The sequence below is a fragment of the Brassica oleracea genome, chromosome C9 (assembly GCF_000695525.1).
Source record: "Brassica oleracea var. oleracea cultivar TO1000 chromosome C9, BOL, whole genome shotgun sequence".
Lineage (NCBI taxonomy): Eukaryota > Viridiplantae > Streptophyta > Magnoliopsida > Brassicales > Brassicaceae > Brassica > Brassica oleracea.
This window is the reverse complement of record NC_027756.1, coordinates 13,032,778-13,050,226: the sequence shown is the minus strand read 5'-3', so window position 1 is coordinate 13,050,226 and position 17,449 is coordinate 13,032,778. Positions and strand designations below refer to the sequence as shown.

General features: G+C 35.5%; 2 protein-coding genes across 2 annotated transcripts; one reads left to right on the top strand and one right to left on the bottom strand.

Annotated features, from left to right (window-relative positions):
- Positions 1 to 945: 945 nt before the first annotated feature.
- Positions 946 to 4,296, top strand: LOC106319138 (uncharacterized protein At1g04910-like). Its single transcript, XM_013757380.1, has 10 exons — positions 946 to 1,565; positions 2,078 to 2,170; positions 2,254 to 2,353; positions 2,434 to 2,495; positions 2,566 to 2,654; positions 2,739 to 2,859; positions 2,947 to 3,090; positions 3,162 to 3,499; positions 3,572 to 3,812; positions 3,909 to 4,296. The coding sequence occupies exons 1-10, from the start codon at positions 1,107 to 1,109 to the stop codon at positions 4,215 to 4,217; spliced, it is 1,956 nt and encodes a 651-aa protein (XP_013612834.1). The 5' UTR covers positions 946 to 1,106; the 3' UTR covers positions 4,218 to 4,296.
- A 6,779-nt stretch (positions 4,297 to 11,075) lies between these two features.
- On the bottom strand, positions 11,076 to 14,161 carry LOC106313968 (homeobox protein SHOOT MERISTEMLESS). Its single transcript, XM_013751910.1, has 4 exons — positions 13,690 to 14,161; positions 12,946 to 13,201; positions 12,007 to 12,260; positions 11,076 to 11,403 (listed from the first exon to the last, which is right to left on the bottom strand). Exons 1-4 carry the CDS (start codon positions 14,116 to 14,118, stop codon positions 11,194 to 11,196), a joined length of 1,149 nt encoding a protein of 382 aa, XP_013607364.1. The 5' UTR covers positions 14,119 to 14,161; the 3' UTR covers positions 11,076 to 11,193.
- Positions 14,162 to 17,449: the final 3,288 nt, after the last annotated feature.

Sequence of the window (17,449 nt, the reverse complement as noted above, 5' to 3'; positions counted from 1 at the left end):
CTATTTTTAGAAATTCAAATATTTGAGAATATTTGAGAATATTCACTTTCATCCCAGAGAAATCGAGTTTAAAGAGTTGAAATCATGCTTGGTCGGTTCAAATCAAGTGGGAATCAATCCGGATATAATCATACAAAACCAAAAAAATCGATTTGGGATTCTTTCCTCGGCACGGGATCGATCGATCTATTCTTACAGATCGGTCGATCTGTGTAAATCGACCTTCGCCGATCGAGTGAAATGGAACAAGTCGATCAGTATATATTTCGCGTTTTTTGTTCTGAATAATGATCGGGATCGATCGATCCACTATAACTTGTAAAGTGGGATCGATCGATCCTCCTTGTCGAACTCAATATATATCTTTTTTAAAAAATTACAATTTTAAGGGCATTACTGCCATTTTGGAAAAAAAATAGTCTAATAGGACATAAAGTAGTATAATTTAGTCTAAAAGGACATAGTTACCATTTTTTTGCTCTAAAAAAACAGATTTCCCAAAAATCTAATACTTTTACTTTTTTTTTGGAGAAAGTAGTATGTGTTACGAAAGTCAAAAAAAGGAAGAGCCGTAATGTTTGAAAATATAAAAAGATGTGGGGTCCGTTGCACTATTTGCACAGTAAATTTCTTTCTATATATACGAACGTTTTTCGTTCATTGTAATGTATCCCTCAACCTTCTCTTCTTTCTATAATAAACTCTTTCTATCAGTGTTAAAAATTCTACGAGTATAAATTTTGCCATTATTCAAATTCTCGCGATACAATAAAATTCCAGTTCTTTTTATAACACGGGTCAATTTTTAACAAAATTAGAAACACAAAAAGGACATAATACATAAGGTTGTTGTGCGTATCAAATAAATAATAAGGGTAAATATAAAGTAATTTAAAAGGACAGGGACCTTAAATTAATCAATACCAGCGTTAATCTCAAAGATTAGAACCATTATTACAATATTACGTTCGGACAAAAGCCAATAATGATCCTCACTGAAATTCAAACAAACACTCTCTCTCTCTTTCTTCACTTAAGCTCCGTTAGATTCGACTTAGATCTTTCCCTTTCGTTAGATAGAAAGAGTGAGCTCTGTGTTCTTCGCTATGTCTCAAGAGAGACCTGCTGAAGAAAAACCAGAGACTTGCGATGTTCGAGTCCAAGATCGGATCCAAGGAACAGCTACGCCGGTTCAATCACCGACCCGACTCGGCCCAACCCGGTTCTCTGAATTAGCTGGAGAGAAGCTTCGGGATACCGGGTCAGATTTCATCGGATCGATTTGGTGTTGGATCAACGGCGACCCGAACCGGAATCTGAAAAATCCGGTTAAGAGAGGGAAGAGGAAGAGAATCAGAACGGCGAAAACCGCCGTGGGAGTAATCGCTCTTGTGGGTTTCTTCATTTTTGTTAATTGGTTTATGCTCTCTCAGCTCCATGAAGGTCGAGCTTGGCTTCGAAGAGGATTCTCAAAGAATCGAAATCCTAAACCGAATCCAAAATCAAACCCGGATCTGAGCCCGAGTACAAAACGGGTATCTGTTAAAGTGTCGGCGTCGGTACAGGTAAATTAGTTCAATTGTAATTTTGATTAGTAACTGTTACTCTCTAGTTTTTAACTGTCAATATTACATTGCACCTGGGCATTCGGTTCTTCGATTGGGTCATTTCGGTTTTCGTATATTTATAAAATTAAAATATGGGCTGATTTCGGTTCGGTTCTTTTGATTTTCGGTTCAATACCAAAAAATTCAAGCTTTATTCGGTTCGGTTTAGCTCCGTTTTTGGGTTGTTAGAATGTAATAAATATAGATAATGTGGATAAAATAATTTGGAATAATATTCGGTAATGTTGGATAATTTGGTTTTTTGAGTGATTCAGTTTTTTTTTCCCGATAGTTTTGGATATTTTCTGATATAAATATTCGAATGAAAAATTGCTTTTCTAGATATTTGGTTATTTCAAATGGTAATGGTAATACTTATGTTATATGATTTGTATTTTTGGATTGATGTTTATGTAAGTTTCATGTGATGTAAGCTTGTTTCTTGTTGATGTGACTGTGATTGATGATAGCATGTAGCGAAGAAAAAGATGGGGAAACCAAAGAAGCAATACAATGGAACATATGGTAGATTGTTGGCTTATGCTGCTCATGCTTTAGCTGAGGTATTTTCTTATCTATAATAATATTTTTGAAACTGTTGCTTATTCACATTTTGACGTTGAACCATCACATTTGTGTTTGTTAGGGACAAAACAAAATAGAGCCAAAAGAGTTGTGGCGAGAACCAAAGGACCAAGCTTTGGCTTGGAAGCCTTGCGCTGATCAACGTTCTTGGAAGCCCAACGGTCTCTCTCACTCTTTCTCCCTAGTCTCCACTTCTTTTTCTAAATTTGTTTCTAAAGGTTTTCTTGATTTTGATATTTAGATGGGAAGAATGGATATATAATGGTAACTGCAAATGGTGGGATCAATCAACAGAGAGTTGCTGTAAGTTGTTGTGATTGCGTCACACATTCCTTATAAAAATACTTTTACTAACCTTTGGATTTATAAACAGGTTTGTAACATTGTTGTTGTTGCTCGGTTACTCAACGCCACACTCGTTGTTCCCAAGTTTATGTTCAGCGATGTCTGGACCGATTCAAGGTAAGTATTATAAGCTCCCTATAATCTCTCTCGCTTCTCTATCTTTCTTTTTGACATTCTTGATTGGTTCATATTCTTTTATAGTCAGTTTGAAGATATCTACCAGGTGGAACATTTCATAAAGTATCTCTCTCCCGATATACGGATAGTAAAGAACCTACCAAAAGAGCTTCAGTCTCTAGACCTTGAGGCCATTGGCAGCCTCGTGAGTTCTTTATACCGATTTTTATTGAAAAAAAGGCGTTTTCATCGTGGTCTTTTGTTTATATACTTCCTTTTATCACCTTCTAAGGTCACGGATATAGATGTCATGAAAGAAGCCAAGCCCGGATTCTACATGAAGCACATTCTCCCTCTTCTTCTCAAGAACAGAGTCGTCCACTTCTTTGGATTTGGAAACCGTTTGGCCTTTGACCCTATACCATTTCAGTTACAGGTAGGTAACAAGACTTTCTTTGTTCCTCATCGATCTTTGATGCATTAATTATCCAATTGTTTTGTTTGTAGAGGCTGCGGTGTAGATGCAACTTTCATGCGTTAAACTTCGTTCCAAAGATACAAGAAACCGGAGCCATTCTTGTAAGGAGGTTACGCGACAGCGGTTCACACCTAGCACCCGTTGACCCGTATCTTGTCGGTCCAAAATATGCATCCTTCATATTGGACAAGAAGGCCGGTCCTCTCCATAAGGCCTCTAAGTATCTAGCAGTCCATCTCCGGTTCGAAATCGATATGGTGGCTCATTCTCTTTGTTACTTCGGTGGAGGCGATGCTGAGAAGACAGAGCTATCAGCTTACCGAGAAAAGCATTTCCCAACGCTTGCAAATCTTACAAAGACCAAAAAGTTTGTCCATTTTCTCTTACTTCTTGCCTTAACCATAGCAAGTTTGGTTTCTTACGGTATGATCTTTTGTAGAATGCCGTCTCCTGAAGATTTGAGGACGGAAGGGCTTTGCCCGTTATCACCTGAAGAAGCTGTGCTCATGCTTGCTGGTCTCGGTTTCAACCGCAAGACTCGTGTGTTCGTGGCTGGCGCGAATATATACGGTGGGGCGAAACGGTTAGCAGCTTTAACTAGTCTTTACCCGAACCTTGTCACCAAAGAGAATGTACTCTCGGAAACAGAGCTAGAGCCTTTCAAGAACCACTCTTCTCAGGTGAAATGAAAAAAAAAAACAGAGTAAAATACTTTCCGGTTTATCCGTTAACTTCCCGGTTATTGATTTTTTCTTTGGTTATTTCTGGTTATGTAGCTAGCGGTTCTTGATTTCATTGCTTGCGCTGCGTCAGACGCCTTTGCAATGACGGATTCAGGGAGTCAGTTGTCGTCTTTGGTGTCGGGTTATAGGATTTATTACGGAGCAGGGAAGATGCCGACGATCAGACCGAACAAAAGGAGATTCTCGGACATACTGTTGAAGAACAATACCATAGAGTGGAAAGTGTTCGAGCAGAGAGTGAGAAAGAACGTTAGGCAAACCAAACATGTATTGGTTAGACCAACGGGACGCAGCGTTTACCGTTATCCAAGATGTAAAGAATGTATGTGTAATGAAGATTGATTCTTTGTCCTTACATTGTGGTTCGGTTCGGTTTCTGAAATGGTTGAACCAATTATTTATATGACATTTTAGTTCGAGAGCCCCCAGTTTTAGTTCTTTAAACAACAGTATTTCCTAACAAAAAAGACAACTATTCAAGCAAATGTATATCACAAATCTTGAAAAAAAAAAGTATATCTCAAATCTCTCTCTTACATGCATAACTTGTAATTAGGGTTGTTCAATATGGTAAAACCGAACAGTACCGAACCGAACCGAAATAGACAATATGGTTTGGTTTTGGTATATACCAAATAAACCGAATGAATATAATTTTATAAAAACCGTAGGATTTGGATATGGTTTGGTATATAACCGATTAAACCGAATAAACCGAACAAAACCGATTAAAAGTAAAAACATGTAAATATGTATTTATTTTATAACAATACATGAAAATCTATTTGTTACGTAAGTTAAATTTGTGTTAATAACTATTACCATAATTTTATAGTAATAAAGAACCTTAATTTGTAAAACACTTGAACTATAATTAAATAACAATACATCTCAATTCAGACATCTTATTTTTTAAGTTTTCTTTTGATTTTTTTGCTTTATTTTAGTCTTCACTAAATTAATATGAAGATTATAAATTTGATGGACAATAATTAATGAAAATTTTTCACAATTGTTTTCTTATCTGTAAACAAACAGAGTTTCGTGTTCGATTGAAAAAGCATGACTTTATTGAACACTAAATATGGAAGAGTAGAAAAAAATTTCTTTCATGTTTCTGTTTTGTTTCATATTTTTATTTTCAAAATTTCAAGCTTTGATTTTAGTTATAGATTTGATTATTTTATTTAATGGTAGAAGCATTATTATTTTTTTGTTCATTTATTTGAACATGTAATATATTTTTAATAAATGACTATGTTGACAATATGACTCTAAAATTCATATAATATGATCTCAAACTAAATAATTATGTTTTTTGCGAATAAACCGAAAACCGACGATATATAAACCGAACCGAACCGAATTAAATATAGATTTAGAATGGTAGTTATATTTTACTAACCGAAATACCGAAAACCGAAAAAAACCAAACCTAAACCGAACCGATATCCGGATTGAACACCCCTACTTGTAATTCTTCCACAATAAAGTTTGCTATTCAAGCAAATACATGCATTTATAAATCTCTCTCTCTCTCTCTCTCTACATGCATAACAGCATGAGTGTGCAATCTCTCTCTAAAGATAACTTCAATTTCGTTCTACTAAACAACTTACTAATTAGATTCGCTAAGATTACAAAGACTTGTAGGTAACAATGATTTTTAACCTTGATGGTATATAAACAAAGTATACAACACATATCGCAATAACAAATTTCAAAATCAAAATGCTTCATCCTCCTCCTATTCATCAACCACCAACAAGACCACCTCATCTAGAACCACATCCTCCTCCACATCCCTCGGGACTTCACCCACCACATCCACCTCAGGAGCTACATGGGTTTCAAAGCCATTTGGGCCACATAACCACCATATTAGCTGTCATGACTGCTCTTGTAAGATTTCATATGAATGCAATTTTTATGGTATCCTTTCTTTTTGTATGTAACATACCTATGTGATATTCTATAAGATTGAAGAGAGTCTATCAGATGAAACCCACCTAAATTTCACATAAAACAACAAAATCATGCACAAAGTATAGTGACATGTTCAATTTATACATCACATATCATGCAAATAAATACTCACATTTCGAAAAATTTCAAATCATACATCAACTAATTATCTAACGTTAATGTTACATATGCTAATTTTGATAACGTAAATGTCATATTATATAAATATTATATAATTTTGCTGACGTGGATACCCATTTGTACAACAACTTTGTCTTTAAAAATTAATTGTTTATAAAATGAATTTTTTTAAAAAAATGTAAACAAATTTAAAATTGTAACTATTTTAACAAAACTAATCAAAAGCTAATTAAAAGATCAAAAGCCACCACCACACGTCACCATTGTAGGCTGTCGCTGGCTCTTCACAACAAAATACAATCCTGATGGCACGGTTCGATGCTCCAAATCCAGACTCATTGCAAAAGGATACAATCAACGCCCAGGACTCGATTATGCGGAGACATTCACTCCCGTCATCAAGTCTACGACTATCAGGATTGTCCTTGGGGTCGCGGTTGATTGCAATTGGCCAATCAGACAATTAGATGTCAACAACGCCTTCCTTCAGGGCACGCTCACTGACGAAGTCTATATGGAACAACCTCCGGGCTTCATTGATGTCGATAGACCGTCTCATGTGTGCAGATTACACAAAGCAATCTATGGTTTGAAGCAACTCCACGCGCATGGTATGTAGAACTTCAAACTTTCCTAACTGGTGCTGGTTTTCATAACTCTATCTCGGACACCTCATTGTTTATTCTCAAGAAGGAGAGGTCGGTTGTCTGCATACTCATTTATGTTGATGATATTCTGGTGACTGGAAACGACAACAACCTCATTGAACAGACACTTCATGCTATTGCCACACGCTTTTCTGTCAAAGACCACAAGGAATTACATTATTTTCTTGGCATTGAAGCGACCAGATCATCAACTGGCCTTCATCTCTGTCAACGTCGATACATTCTTGATCTTCTCGACAGAACAAACATGCTTGGTGCAAAATCTGTTACCACTCCGATGGCAACATCACCGAAGCTGTCTCTCCATTCCGGCACACGTCTGGTTGATCCGACTGAGTACAGAAGTGTTGTTGGAAGCCTGCAGTACCCGGCTTTTATGAGACCCCACATATCATTCTCTGTCAACCGACTGTCCCAATTCATGCATGAGCCTACCACAAACCATTGGAATGCAGTCAAACAGATTCTTCGATACTTAGCAGGCACGCATGATAGTGGCATCTTCCTCAAGCGTGGCAACTCCAACAACCTCCATGCCTTCTCAGACGCTGACTGGGCCGGCGACGCTGATGACTACATCTCTACAAATGGGTATATTGTCTAGATTGGTCAGCATCATGTCTCATGGTGCTCAAAGAAGCAGAAGACCATCGCACGCTCGTCTACCGAAGCAGAATATAGGTCTGTTGCTAATACTTCCTCTGAGCTTACATGGATTGCATCTCTGCTACGTGAGCTTGGTATTCGACTCCCACGTGCACCTACAATATACTGTGACAATGTAGGAGCTACTTATCTATGTGCCAACCCCATTTTTCATTCCCAAATGAAACATGTGGCCTTAAACCCTAAACCCTAAACCCTAAACCCTACCATTTCATCCGCAATCAAGTCCAAGCTGGTGCCCTGCGCGTCGTGCATATCTCCACTAAGGATCAACTCGCGGATGTCATGACAAAACCACTCTCGCGTCCACTCTTCACCAACATGATAAGCAAGATTGGAGTGGCACAACCCCCCTCCATCTTGAGGAGGCGTATTAAGGATCAATCATAATACTGATTGATTCATGTATCTCTCTGTATAAGGACATCGTATATACTCACATTTAATGTCATTAGAATACCCTAGAATTCCTTCTTGTATATATGTCTCTCTTGTACATTCTATTCAATACAAGATTCATTACACTCTTACAAATAGAAATATGGTATTGACCAGATATGTTCTTACTTTTTCGAATGAAGATATGTTATTCTACACCTTTAGGCTTTTACATAGACATTCTTATGATGCTTGCAAAAATCAGGAAAGTGGATGAAACCAAAGAAAGTATGTCAAAATTTGGAGAGAAAAGTATTGTTTGAATAGCATACATTTGAAGACCTTGTCCTAGAGTCTTTAGAAAATGAACTTCCTGTGGGAGCAATGAGATTGCCCAAGGGATCTCCTGATCCGCCTGTATATATGCTTATCCGAGTTTTTCTGAAAGGACTCGTTAGTTATCATGAGTCGAGAGAGAAGGTGAAAGAGGATTTCTTGGAGATTTTCCCTGTAATGGCTGTGTACGATCCTCCCAAGGATTTGTGAGATGAAGAAGCAAGAACAGATAGCGATCTCAAACTGAGAGAACTGAAGATAACATATGGAGAAAAAATAATTAAGATTTGAGAAATGAAAAAGTCAGTCTTACTACCGGAATATGCAAACGAACAAACCATAGAACACAAATATGCAAACAAACAAACCATAGGAGTCTTTCTGGTCAGTCAAAGAAAGCACTCAGTCGGGTTCTTGGATGTGGAGGAAGCTCCTTAAGCTCAGGGATATTGCAAAGGGTTTTATCAGAATTGAAGTGCGAAATAGGAAACATACTTCATTCTGGTATGATGTATGGTCTCGCTTTGGCAGTCTGAAGAGTATCTTGGGTGATAGAGGCCTTATTGACCTAGGCATTACTGATCATGCTACTATTGCGGAAGTCATGGAAACTCATAGACGAAGAAGACACCGGTTGAGCATTCTAAATGAGGTGGAGGAGGAGATATGAAAGCTCAGACTCAATACTCTGCATGAGGATGCATTTCTTCTTTGGAAACAAGCTGAGGAGAAATTTGTAGCCAAGTTTTCAACAAAAAAGACATGAGAACAGCTCAGAAATGCACATCAAATATGTACATGGAGTAAGGGAGTCTGGTTCTCTCAGTTGACACCAAAATATGCATTTCTTCTCTGGATCGTCGTGCGAGGCAGGTTGCAAACAGCCTACAGAATGCAACAATGGAACAATGCAATCGACACGACTTGCGTGTTATGCAACGAAGAGCAAGAAACTTGTGGCCATTTGTTCTTTAGTTGCCAGTTTTCAGGGCAGATATGGGAAACATTAGTAGAAGGGCTTATGCAAAATGACTTCACCAGGGACTGTAGTGTACTCAAGATCCTCCTCTCAAACCCGAGGCTAAGCCCGACGAAGACTTTTCTCTTTCGATACCCCTTGCAAGTAACAATGCACACAGTGTGGAGAGAGAGAAATGCGCGACGACATGGGGAAGAGCCGAAAGGTATCAGTTGTCTGGACAGGTTTGTGGACAAGACAATTAGACTCAAATTGTTATCAGTCAAATGACAGGGCAGCAGTACCTTGAAGAAGGTCTAATCACATGGTTTGGGGCACAAGCAACTCATGAAGATGCTGGATAGATTCTTTTTATTTAGCATGCTTTTTTTATTCTTTAAAAACAAAGAAAAACAGATGCACCTGACGTAAATAAAGTTTTGATTGAATAAATTTTGCATTCATTAAAAAAAAAAGAATCGTACAAAGAGCTCAAGAACAATAAATAACATCATCATCATCATCAGCAGAACAAGATAAGAGCTAAAAAAAAAAAAAACAAGACAAGAGCTTCTGAATCTGAGCTTTTGCAGCCAACAGCTTTGCCTTCTCTTTCTTGAGTTCGGTGCAATTATTTCCCAAATATTTCAACTCTTGCTCAATCTCTCACCCTAGTCTCAGCAGCCTCGTATTCTCCTCCTCAGCAGACACCTCCTTAGATTTCTTAAAACTAAACTCCAAACCGTTCCGGGTTAAGGACCAAAACGGAGCACATTTATCTGACCATTCAGACGTCTCTTCTAATGCATCTTCCAGATCATAATCCATGGATCGATGCTCCTGATACATCTTCCAGTACATAATCCATGGCTCTTATAGGTTATTAATGAAAGTTTCTATTGACAAAAAAAATGAAATAATCGGGATTTAGTGATTTACAGTTCGATCCGAGTTTGTAACTCTCAATGATATTAGGGAAAAGGAACTTTGACCTCAACTTATTTAATACTAGGTGACTTGTGTTCATGCACAGATAAATTAAATATCTACAAAAATAACATTGTAAAATTCACACATTAAAATATTGTTCCTTCTGTTTCTTTTTATCTGATGTTTTGGAATTGTATACATAGATTAAAAACATTTAACTTTATAGATTTACTGAACAAAAACACATTAACTATTTAACTAATCTTAATTTAACCAAAAGAAAATTAAAAATTATATAGCATAAACAAATCAATAAATTTTACATTTAAAATTGAAAATGTCATATAATTTGAAACAAAAGAAAATCTTCAAAACATCATCTATTAACAAGGGAGTAAAGGAAAATAATTTTAAAAATAGATATTTGGTGGGTTTATTCATTGAAATACTAGCATGTGATAAACATCTTAACCATTAAACTTACTCATGTGAAATAAAGTAACAACAAAACAAAATGTTCAAGATGTTTGTTCCAATAAAAACAAATAATATTTGTAGACAATAAATATTACCTTATAGATAGATACATAAAGTGGACTTGTTATTTCAATTAACAAATTTCTAAACAAAGAGTATTATAAGCAAAGAGATCATTATAAAAAACTTAAAATTCAATTTTTTTTTAGGTTACTTATTTGGGTTCGATTAATACATTTTGAATATATTTTATAATACCCTACAAGATTCCTTCGAGTATTTTTAAATCTCGTATCAGATTTTCTGACTTAGATTCGGTTCAGTTTTTAATTCAGATTTTATGCCCAGGTCATAAAACAAGGCAAAAGATGTTTTTACTTCAAAAAATTATTTATTACCGAACTTTGGAAACCATAAGTGAACTAAACAACCAATAAAAATACAACTGTAGATTCAAAAATCGAGCACTCTAAGGTGGTTCCTAACGTGTTTTCTACAAATACTATATGAAAAGTTGAAAACGTGGAACATTCTTTTAATATCCAATTCTTCTAACTCCATTCAAAACTATGCCACCCTCTAGAGTTATGCGTTGCGTCATTGTTGAGATCATTAGTCACAACAATACAAAAGGTCACACAACACAACCCATATATAATTAAAGGATACATCAAAAGCTTGTTCATCAATCGGAACGTGCAACGTTCCTAAGTATTCCAAGAAACCATACATTATACATATTGCAAAGCTTTTTAATGATTAGATATTATGAAATAGAGTTTTTCCAAAGGATCGAATATCAAAGCATGGTCGAGGAGATGTGATCAATGGGGAAAGGATTTCCCATGACATTGTCCATAAAGTAATGGTGAGGATGTGTTGCGTCCATTACTACAAACTGCATATCCTCCGACGGTTTCCAATGCCTTTTCCTCTGATTTATGAACCAGTTGTTTATCTGTTTCTGGTCCAGCCCAGTTGATTCCGCTAGTGCTAGCTTTTGCTGCTCCTGCCATTTCATATCCAAAAGTTGGCATCAATCATTAAGTTTTCTTATCAACATTCTCAATGTTTTATATGTTCTGATGCATCAACTATTTGAGAATAATCAGTGCAAAGCATAAGTAACGTTGCTATATAAATTTGGATTTCTAAATTAGATCATTCGAAAATATACCAAACGAGGATCAACCATATATATGTATTAAGCCACTATTCCATTGGGGCCAATGGGGAGTTGCATTTAAGGCACACTACTCGACAATGAGATTGCTTGATGTACGAGAATCTACGTTTATGCTAAGTTAAAGTATGGCCATAAGACGTGTATGTTATTCGGACCATTTAGTATGAAAGTAAGAGTGGATGACTACATTAATGAATGACTACATTAATGAGTTCAATTCATTCATCTTGGTTAGTATTTCTAATTATGCAAATGCAATTTATGCAACGCAAGAATCATCGGAAGCATGAGCCGATAGACAAAAACAACATAAATTGACTCAAAAAGTTCAACTGATTCGTCTTTGACTAGGCATTTGCGATCATGTAAAAGCAATTTATGCAATGCATTTAAGAACATAATAGCCAATATGAGAAAAGAGTTTACCGAAGGGTAAGGCCATTTGTAGTGTCGGCTCCACCAGTCAAGTAGTTGTTGGCGAGCTTCTTTAGGAAGCTTTCCTTTCTTCCTCTTCTTCATGAACTCTTGCTTCAGACTGCCTAAGTAACCACTGTACTTGCGCAAGAGCTGTCCTTTAAGCTCCCTATCTTCTGCCTGCGGATCTACAAATTCATTGTTCATATCGACTTCTTCCTCAGATGACCCATTGTTGTTTCTCTCAATAGCTGCCTCTCCATAACCTACTTCGATACATCATGCCAAAACAAAACGAAAGCAAGACAAAGTTATCACCAAAACCGGCTAAGTGGAATCAAGTATAATGAGCTAGTGATCCAAACAATTCAAAGAAATAAGTTGAGCTTCTTTTTATTTTTGTCATCAAGAAATAAGTTGAGCAAGTAGGTGTGTGTGTAGACAAGCTTAGCCACACTCGTGAAGACAAGACACTAGTGATATGACACTAGTGCATACGTATATGAGATTATACGTTTTTTGAGCAATAGATCTATGGATGAACAAATTCTAGATCCAGATATTCTTTTTGACGCAATAAATTTAATAAATCTAACGGCGACGAAAGAGACAAGAACAGTGAATGTTGTTGTACCAAGCAAAATAAATTCACTTCAGAAAAAGAAACTTCAAATATTGTTTTTAAGCTTGTCTTTCAGTAAAACATGGACATACACATATGTATAATCGATTGTACACGTAAACCTAGAAGCTACATATTACAATCTGACACAATGACACTAACCCTAGCAACAAGCATTAAGGGCACTAACACAAGAAAAAGGAAAAATCTTTCTTAAAGCCCACAAAGGGAAAAAAGCAACACTTTTCTTATCTTACGTTTAATATGACGCCATTATAAGAATAAATCAATATCTTAAAGAAAATACAGAGATTTAGAGAGAGAGTAACCAGAGAAGGAGGACGGCGAGGAGAGAGAGAGGGATTTGAATTGACACTCGACGTGTTGAAGGAAGACCATAGCTTCTTTAAAAGGTTTAGAGAGTTCTTGCTCGTACTTAACGAGCATTTCACAGTACGCTTCCATGAACTGATCAAGCCCTGGATCTTCACCTAAAGAACCTGTGGGTCCCATCGACGCTGCGGCGGCAGCCGCAGACGAGCATGTTTCTTCCAGCCTCGCCTGCACTTCCGGTGGAGCTCCCACCTGGATAATTTTGTAATTAAATAACAGACATAAAACGCTTTAGTTAAAATGTAAAAGCATGGATCGTCAAGTTTCTTGTGGGTATGACAAATATGAGCATAGAGATCAAGCAAAGAAAATATATGTTATAATCTTAAAGCCCGCAATAATATTTTGGATCATTTCTTGAAAATAGGGTTCTTGAATTTAACTGTTTTTTATTTGTTCCAAGCTTCTTGAAACTTTCTCAAATAAGGAAAACTTATTTCTTTTGATGTTTAGGTATATTGTTGGATTAAGAAAGAAATAAACAAAAAGGGGACATCAAAATCAAACTAAAACATCAAAGTAATGAAAGGGTTATGAAAAAAGTAAAAGAAAGGGTAAAGTTTCGTAACTAGGGTTTCTAGAATCTTCTGCTTCTTTGTGTAGACAATTAAACAAGGATCATTAGTTAAGAAATCATTCATAGTATAATTCTTGTAAAAAGGGTTTTCTTTGACCATCACCTTCTGGCAATTGACATAGGCGAGCAAGAGGCGGTGGTAGTGAGGATGACCCATGATTTTGGCCTTGACAGAGGCTGAAGAACAGGGATTGAGTCCTCCTGCGAGGAGTTCGTTTTGGTGATTGATCTCCATGAAAGAATAAGCAGGAGCACCAGAGGAAGGAGAACAAGAAGATCTAACTTTGTTCTTCGCTTCTTGAGACGGAGGAGTTAGTGATTGAAGAAAAAGGAGGCTACTATGTTGGTGGTGTGACTGATATGCATAACCATCATGTTGTTGTTGATGTTGATGTTGTTGATCATGACCATGATGTTGTTGATGTGATGTTATGACGGGCATCATCATCATCATCATAGGACACATCGGACCATCACTATTATCCCCGGCAAAAGCCATTGGACAAGAAGTGCTGTTGGAACCACTCTCCATCTTCACTTTCTCTCACTAGTATTATTATTCACTTTGGCTTTGCTATATAGCTACGAGAAAGAAAGAAAAAGAAATAATAATAATAACAAAAAGGTAAGGAGCAAAATAATAATAGTGATAATAAAAAGAAAAAGAAAGAAGAAGAGCATTTTAAATACAGCTAGCATTTATCACCAATATTATGAAACACAATAAAGTACTATAAATTCAATGGAAAACCCTAAAAGAGTAAAGATACATATATATATATATTTATATATATATATATATATATATATTTATATATAAATGTATATACAAGAGTTGGTTTAATTATTAAAAATGCAAAAGTGGTCTCCCGGGATTTATGCGTCAACAATCAGCTTCCTTTTTCACATTAATTTCTTTTATAAATAGTGGTAGTTATGGGGGGATAGGGAAACAGCAGACGAGTCACCAGAAAGATAAATCTACTGAATTTTTCTTACAAAATAAATCGAGACATTTATTTATTTTCTTTTTTCTAAACCTGAGAAATTTGTATTTTAAAAGAGGAAACATCAGACGTGGACAAAGATTGTGTGATCTGCGGGTTCTTAACTCTTTTATGTTCAGCTACTAAAATATGATTTCTCATTTTCATCTTTTGCGAGGTAATAAACCGGATCGAAATCAATAGTGACAATTGCTTGAAATGGAGAAAACCGGAATGTTCTTCAGAAAGCCCAGGTGTAACAAGAAACATTTGGTTTGATTTTCATTAACCACCGATTTGCCAAAAGTCTCGGTTTATGATGTCATAATATATCTATTCTGTATTATGTATATATGCATTTTTGAATTAAAATATAAGAAGGGTATGTATATATCATGTGAAGATACTCACCATTGTACAAACAAAGTTTCCTAGATTCTCAATAATTAACTGACAAAAGTATGTGTTGAGTAGCCTAAGATATTGGAACATATTTTCTAACACGAAAAGGAGAGTCACTATATACTGGGGAAGAGGTGATCATAGTAGAGTTCAGGGAAAAAAAATTAAAATCCATCTCCTGGGGGATGTTTGGGATTAGTAATTATTTTGAAAATGAGTATACTCCCATACTCTTATGGCTATGTCCATAAGTAATTAATATAGAATATATTTTAAAGGGAAAACATAAGACGAGTATGAAAAAGCTTATCTTCTTGCTTTTAGGTTAAGGACAGTGATTCGTTGAAATCAAAAGTCTTAGATACAAAAAAGTGAAGAGTGAAATCTTCAAGGCAAAGTTTTACTTTCCCCATGAAAGAAAACAAACTCTCTCCTCAGTTTTCTTGTTTGCTCTTACTGCCACTGCCCTTCACTGCCATTTCTGGCAAAGAAAAGATAACTGAGAAACTATTAGATAGAGCGAGAGATTACAAGGAACCCATCACATCATATTTATATTTGCCAAGTCCATCTCGTTTTAATCTTTCAGTTTATACTTTATACACACACGCACACAATAAAATCTGTTATGACAAATATATATATATATATATATATGTATATATAAGAAGACAAATATATATATGTTCGCTCTCTAGTGTAGGCGTGTGAACGTGTTATTTTAAAATCGAATCTTAACAACATACCGTAATTAACCAAAGTGGTTTTGGCCTTAAGGTAAATGACTCATAGCCATAGCCATGAATACCATTCGATTCCCTTTGGCCATCCAAATCGATTTAAGTGGTAATAAAACACAGATCTTGTGATGATTAATCATTAGAACTAAAAAGCAGGATCACAACACGGTTATCCAAAAAAAAAAAAGACAACATACCCCTAAGTGCAAATTTACGTGTCAACAATTCCCTATCTCATAATAATATTTTCATTATGAGAGATTTCAACATTGCAGAATGTTTATATATTAACTTCAGATGTAACCTTTTTAAAGTTAATATATATTGTAAGTTTTTATTAAGTGCATTTACAATATTCTAGTAGCTAAAGAGTAGCTGAAAGAATTACGTAAATAGCTATATCGTAATCTTTCTACCGTAAGTTTAATTATTATTGATCACGTGAATATCTTAAATAGCGAATATTAATCAGGGTTTCTATATGAATTTTTCTTTTATTCTTTGTTTATCCAACAATTACGTTCTTTAAGTGCTTTTTATAACCTATAGATTTAGAGCTGAAATTTAGACTAGTTCCTATGGATTGCGAAGACTTTGATCATTTAAAATTTTCACTAGTCGAACCATAATCGCAATAGTAATAGAAAAGTTGGAATCTTTGTCTTTCAACTCCAAGATGTATTATTATATTTTAACCGTGTTCATGTTTTCATTTTTGTGTAAAATAACCGTGTTTATGTTATATGGTATCTATTTGTATTCACGCTATTGTTTACTGTTAACATACCCTTCAAATTTTAATCATAATTCATACTCGTATATTTAAGACGACTACTACTACTTACATTATTGATGAGGGTATATTTTCTTTTATATAATAGGACAAATAATCCGACAGTGGTAGATATTGGATGGAGAGTGAAAAGACATCATTACTAAAAAGCGATTTTGGATGTATCACTCGCAAGGTGATGCTAATATTCTTTAAATACTTGCACAATTGTAAGTACTACTAAACGAAGCTAATTACTAACATTAACAAACTACAACATATAATTAACGTTTTCTACTAGAGGCGGCATATAGAAAGTGCGAGTGGATTACATGAGGAATCTAGTCTAGAGATTGGAAGTCTTATTTATTGTAAATTTGTGGTCGTTACTATTGCATAATGGTGTCTAAAGATACGCTACAACTCTCATTTTTAGATTGTGTATTGGATATTTGGAAACGATTACGGAGGAGAAGTGGTACTTGACTCCTATGGGAGTTTGGTTGGATTCTTTTTATTTTCTTCTCGGGGAGTTTTTTTTTGTGTTAGAATGTGAACTCATTTCATTTCAGCGAGGAGATACAGCTGAACTTAAATCTAAGCTGCTCAAGAAAGCAAGATTCAATCAGTTATTCTTAAAGAAAGCTAAATAGATCCTAAGATTCAACACAAGGTTTCATCAAATTGACTTCATTCGAATTCTCGGAGAATTGTGCTCCCATTCTCTCTTATGCTTATATAACGATAAGCTAACTATTTTCTCTATAAAAAATATTAATTCGTTTATTCACTTATCATTAGTGAAAAGATTATTTTTATCATTAGTTAAATGTTAATAGTCGAACCAGACTATATGCTAGGTTTTCGGTATCGAGGCGGTCCCGACGACACTCCGGTCGTCTTGTACTGCAATATGGTCCTTTTTCTGCATATAATTTATTTTTTGGGTTAATTGATCCCTGA

Coding starts and splice junctions, on each gene's coding strand:
- LOC106319138 (XM_013757380.1), top strand. CDS start 1,107: ATGTCTCAAGAGAGACCTGCTGAAGAAAAACCAGAGACTTGCGATGTT. Junction 1,566..2,077: donor AAGTGTCGGCGTCGGTACAG/GTAAATTAGTTC, acceptor GATTGATGATAG/CATGTAGCGAAGAAAAAGAT. Junction 2,354..2,433: donor ACGTTCTTGGAAGCCCAACG/GTCTCTCTCACT, acceptor TTTGATATTTAG/ATGGGAAGAATGGATATATA.
- LOC106313968 (XM_013751910.1), bottom strand. CDS start 14,118: ATGGAGAGTGGTTCCAACAGCACTTCTTGTCCAATGGCTTTTGCCGGG. Junction 12,261..12,945: donor CTCGCCGTCCTCCTTCTCTG/GTTACTCTCTCT, acceptor GTATCGAAGTAG/GTTATGGAGAGGCAGCTATT. Junction 11,404..12,006: donor ACAAATGGCCTTACCCTTCG/GTAAACTCTTTT, acceptor ATGAAATGGCAG/GAGCAGCAAAAGCTAGCACT.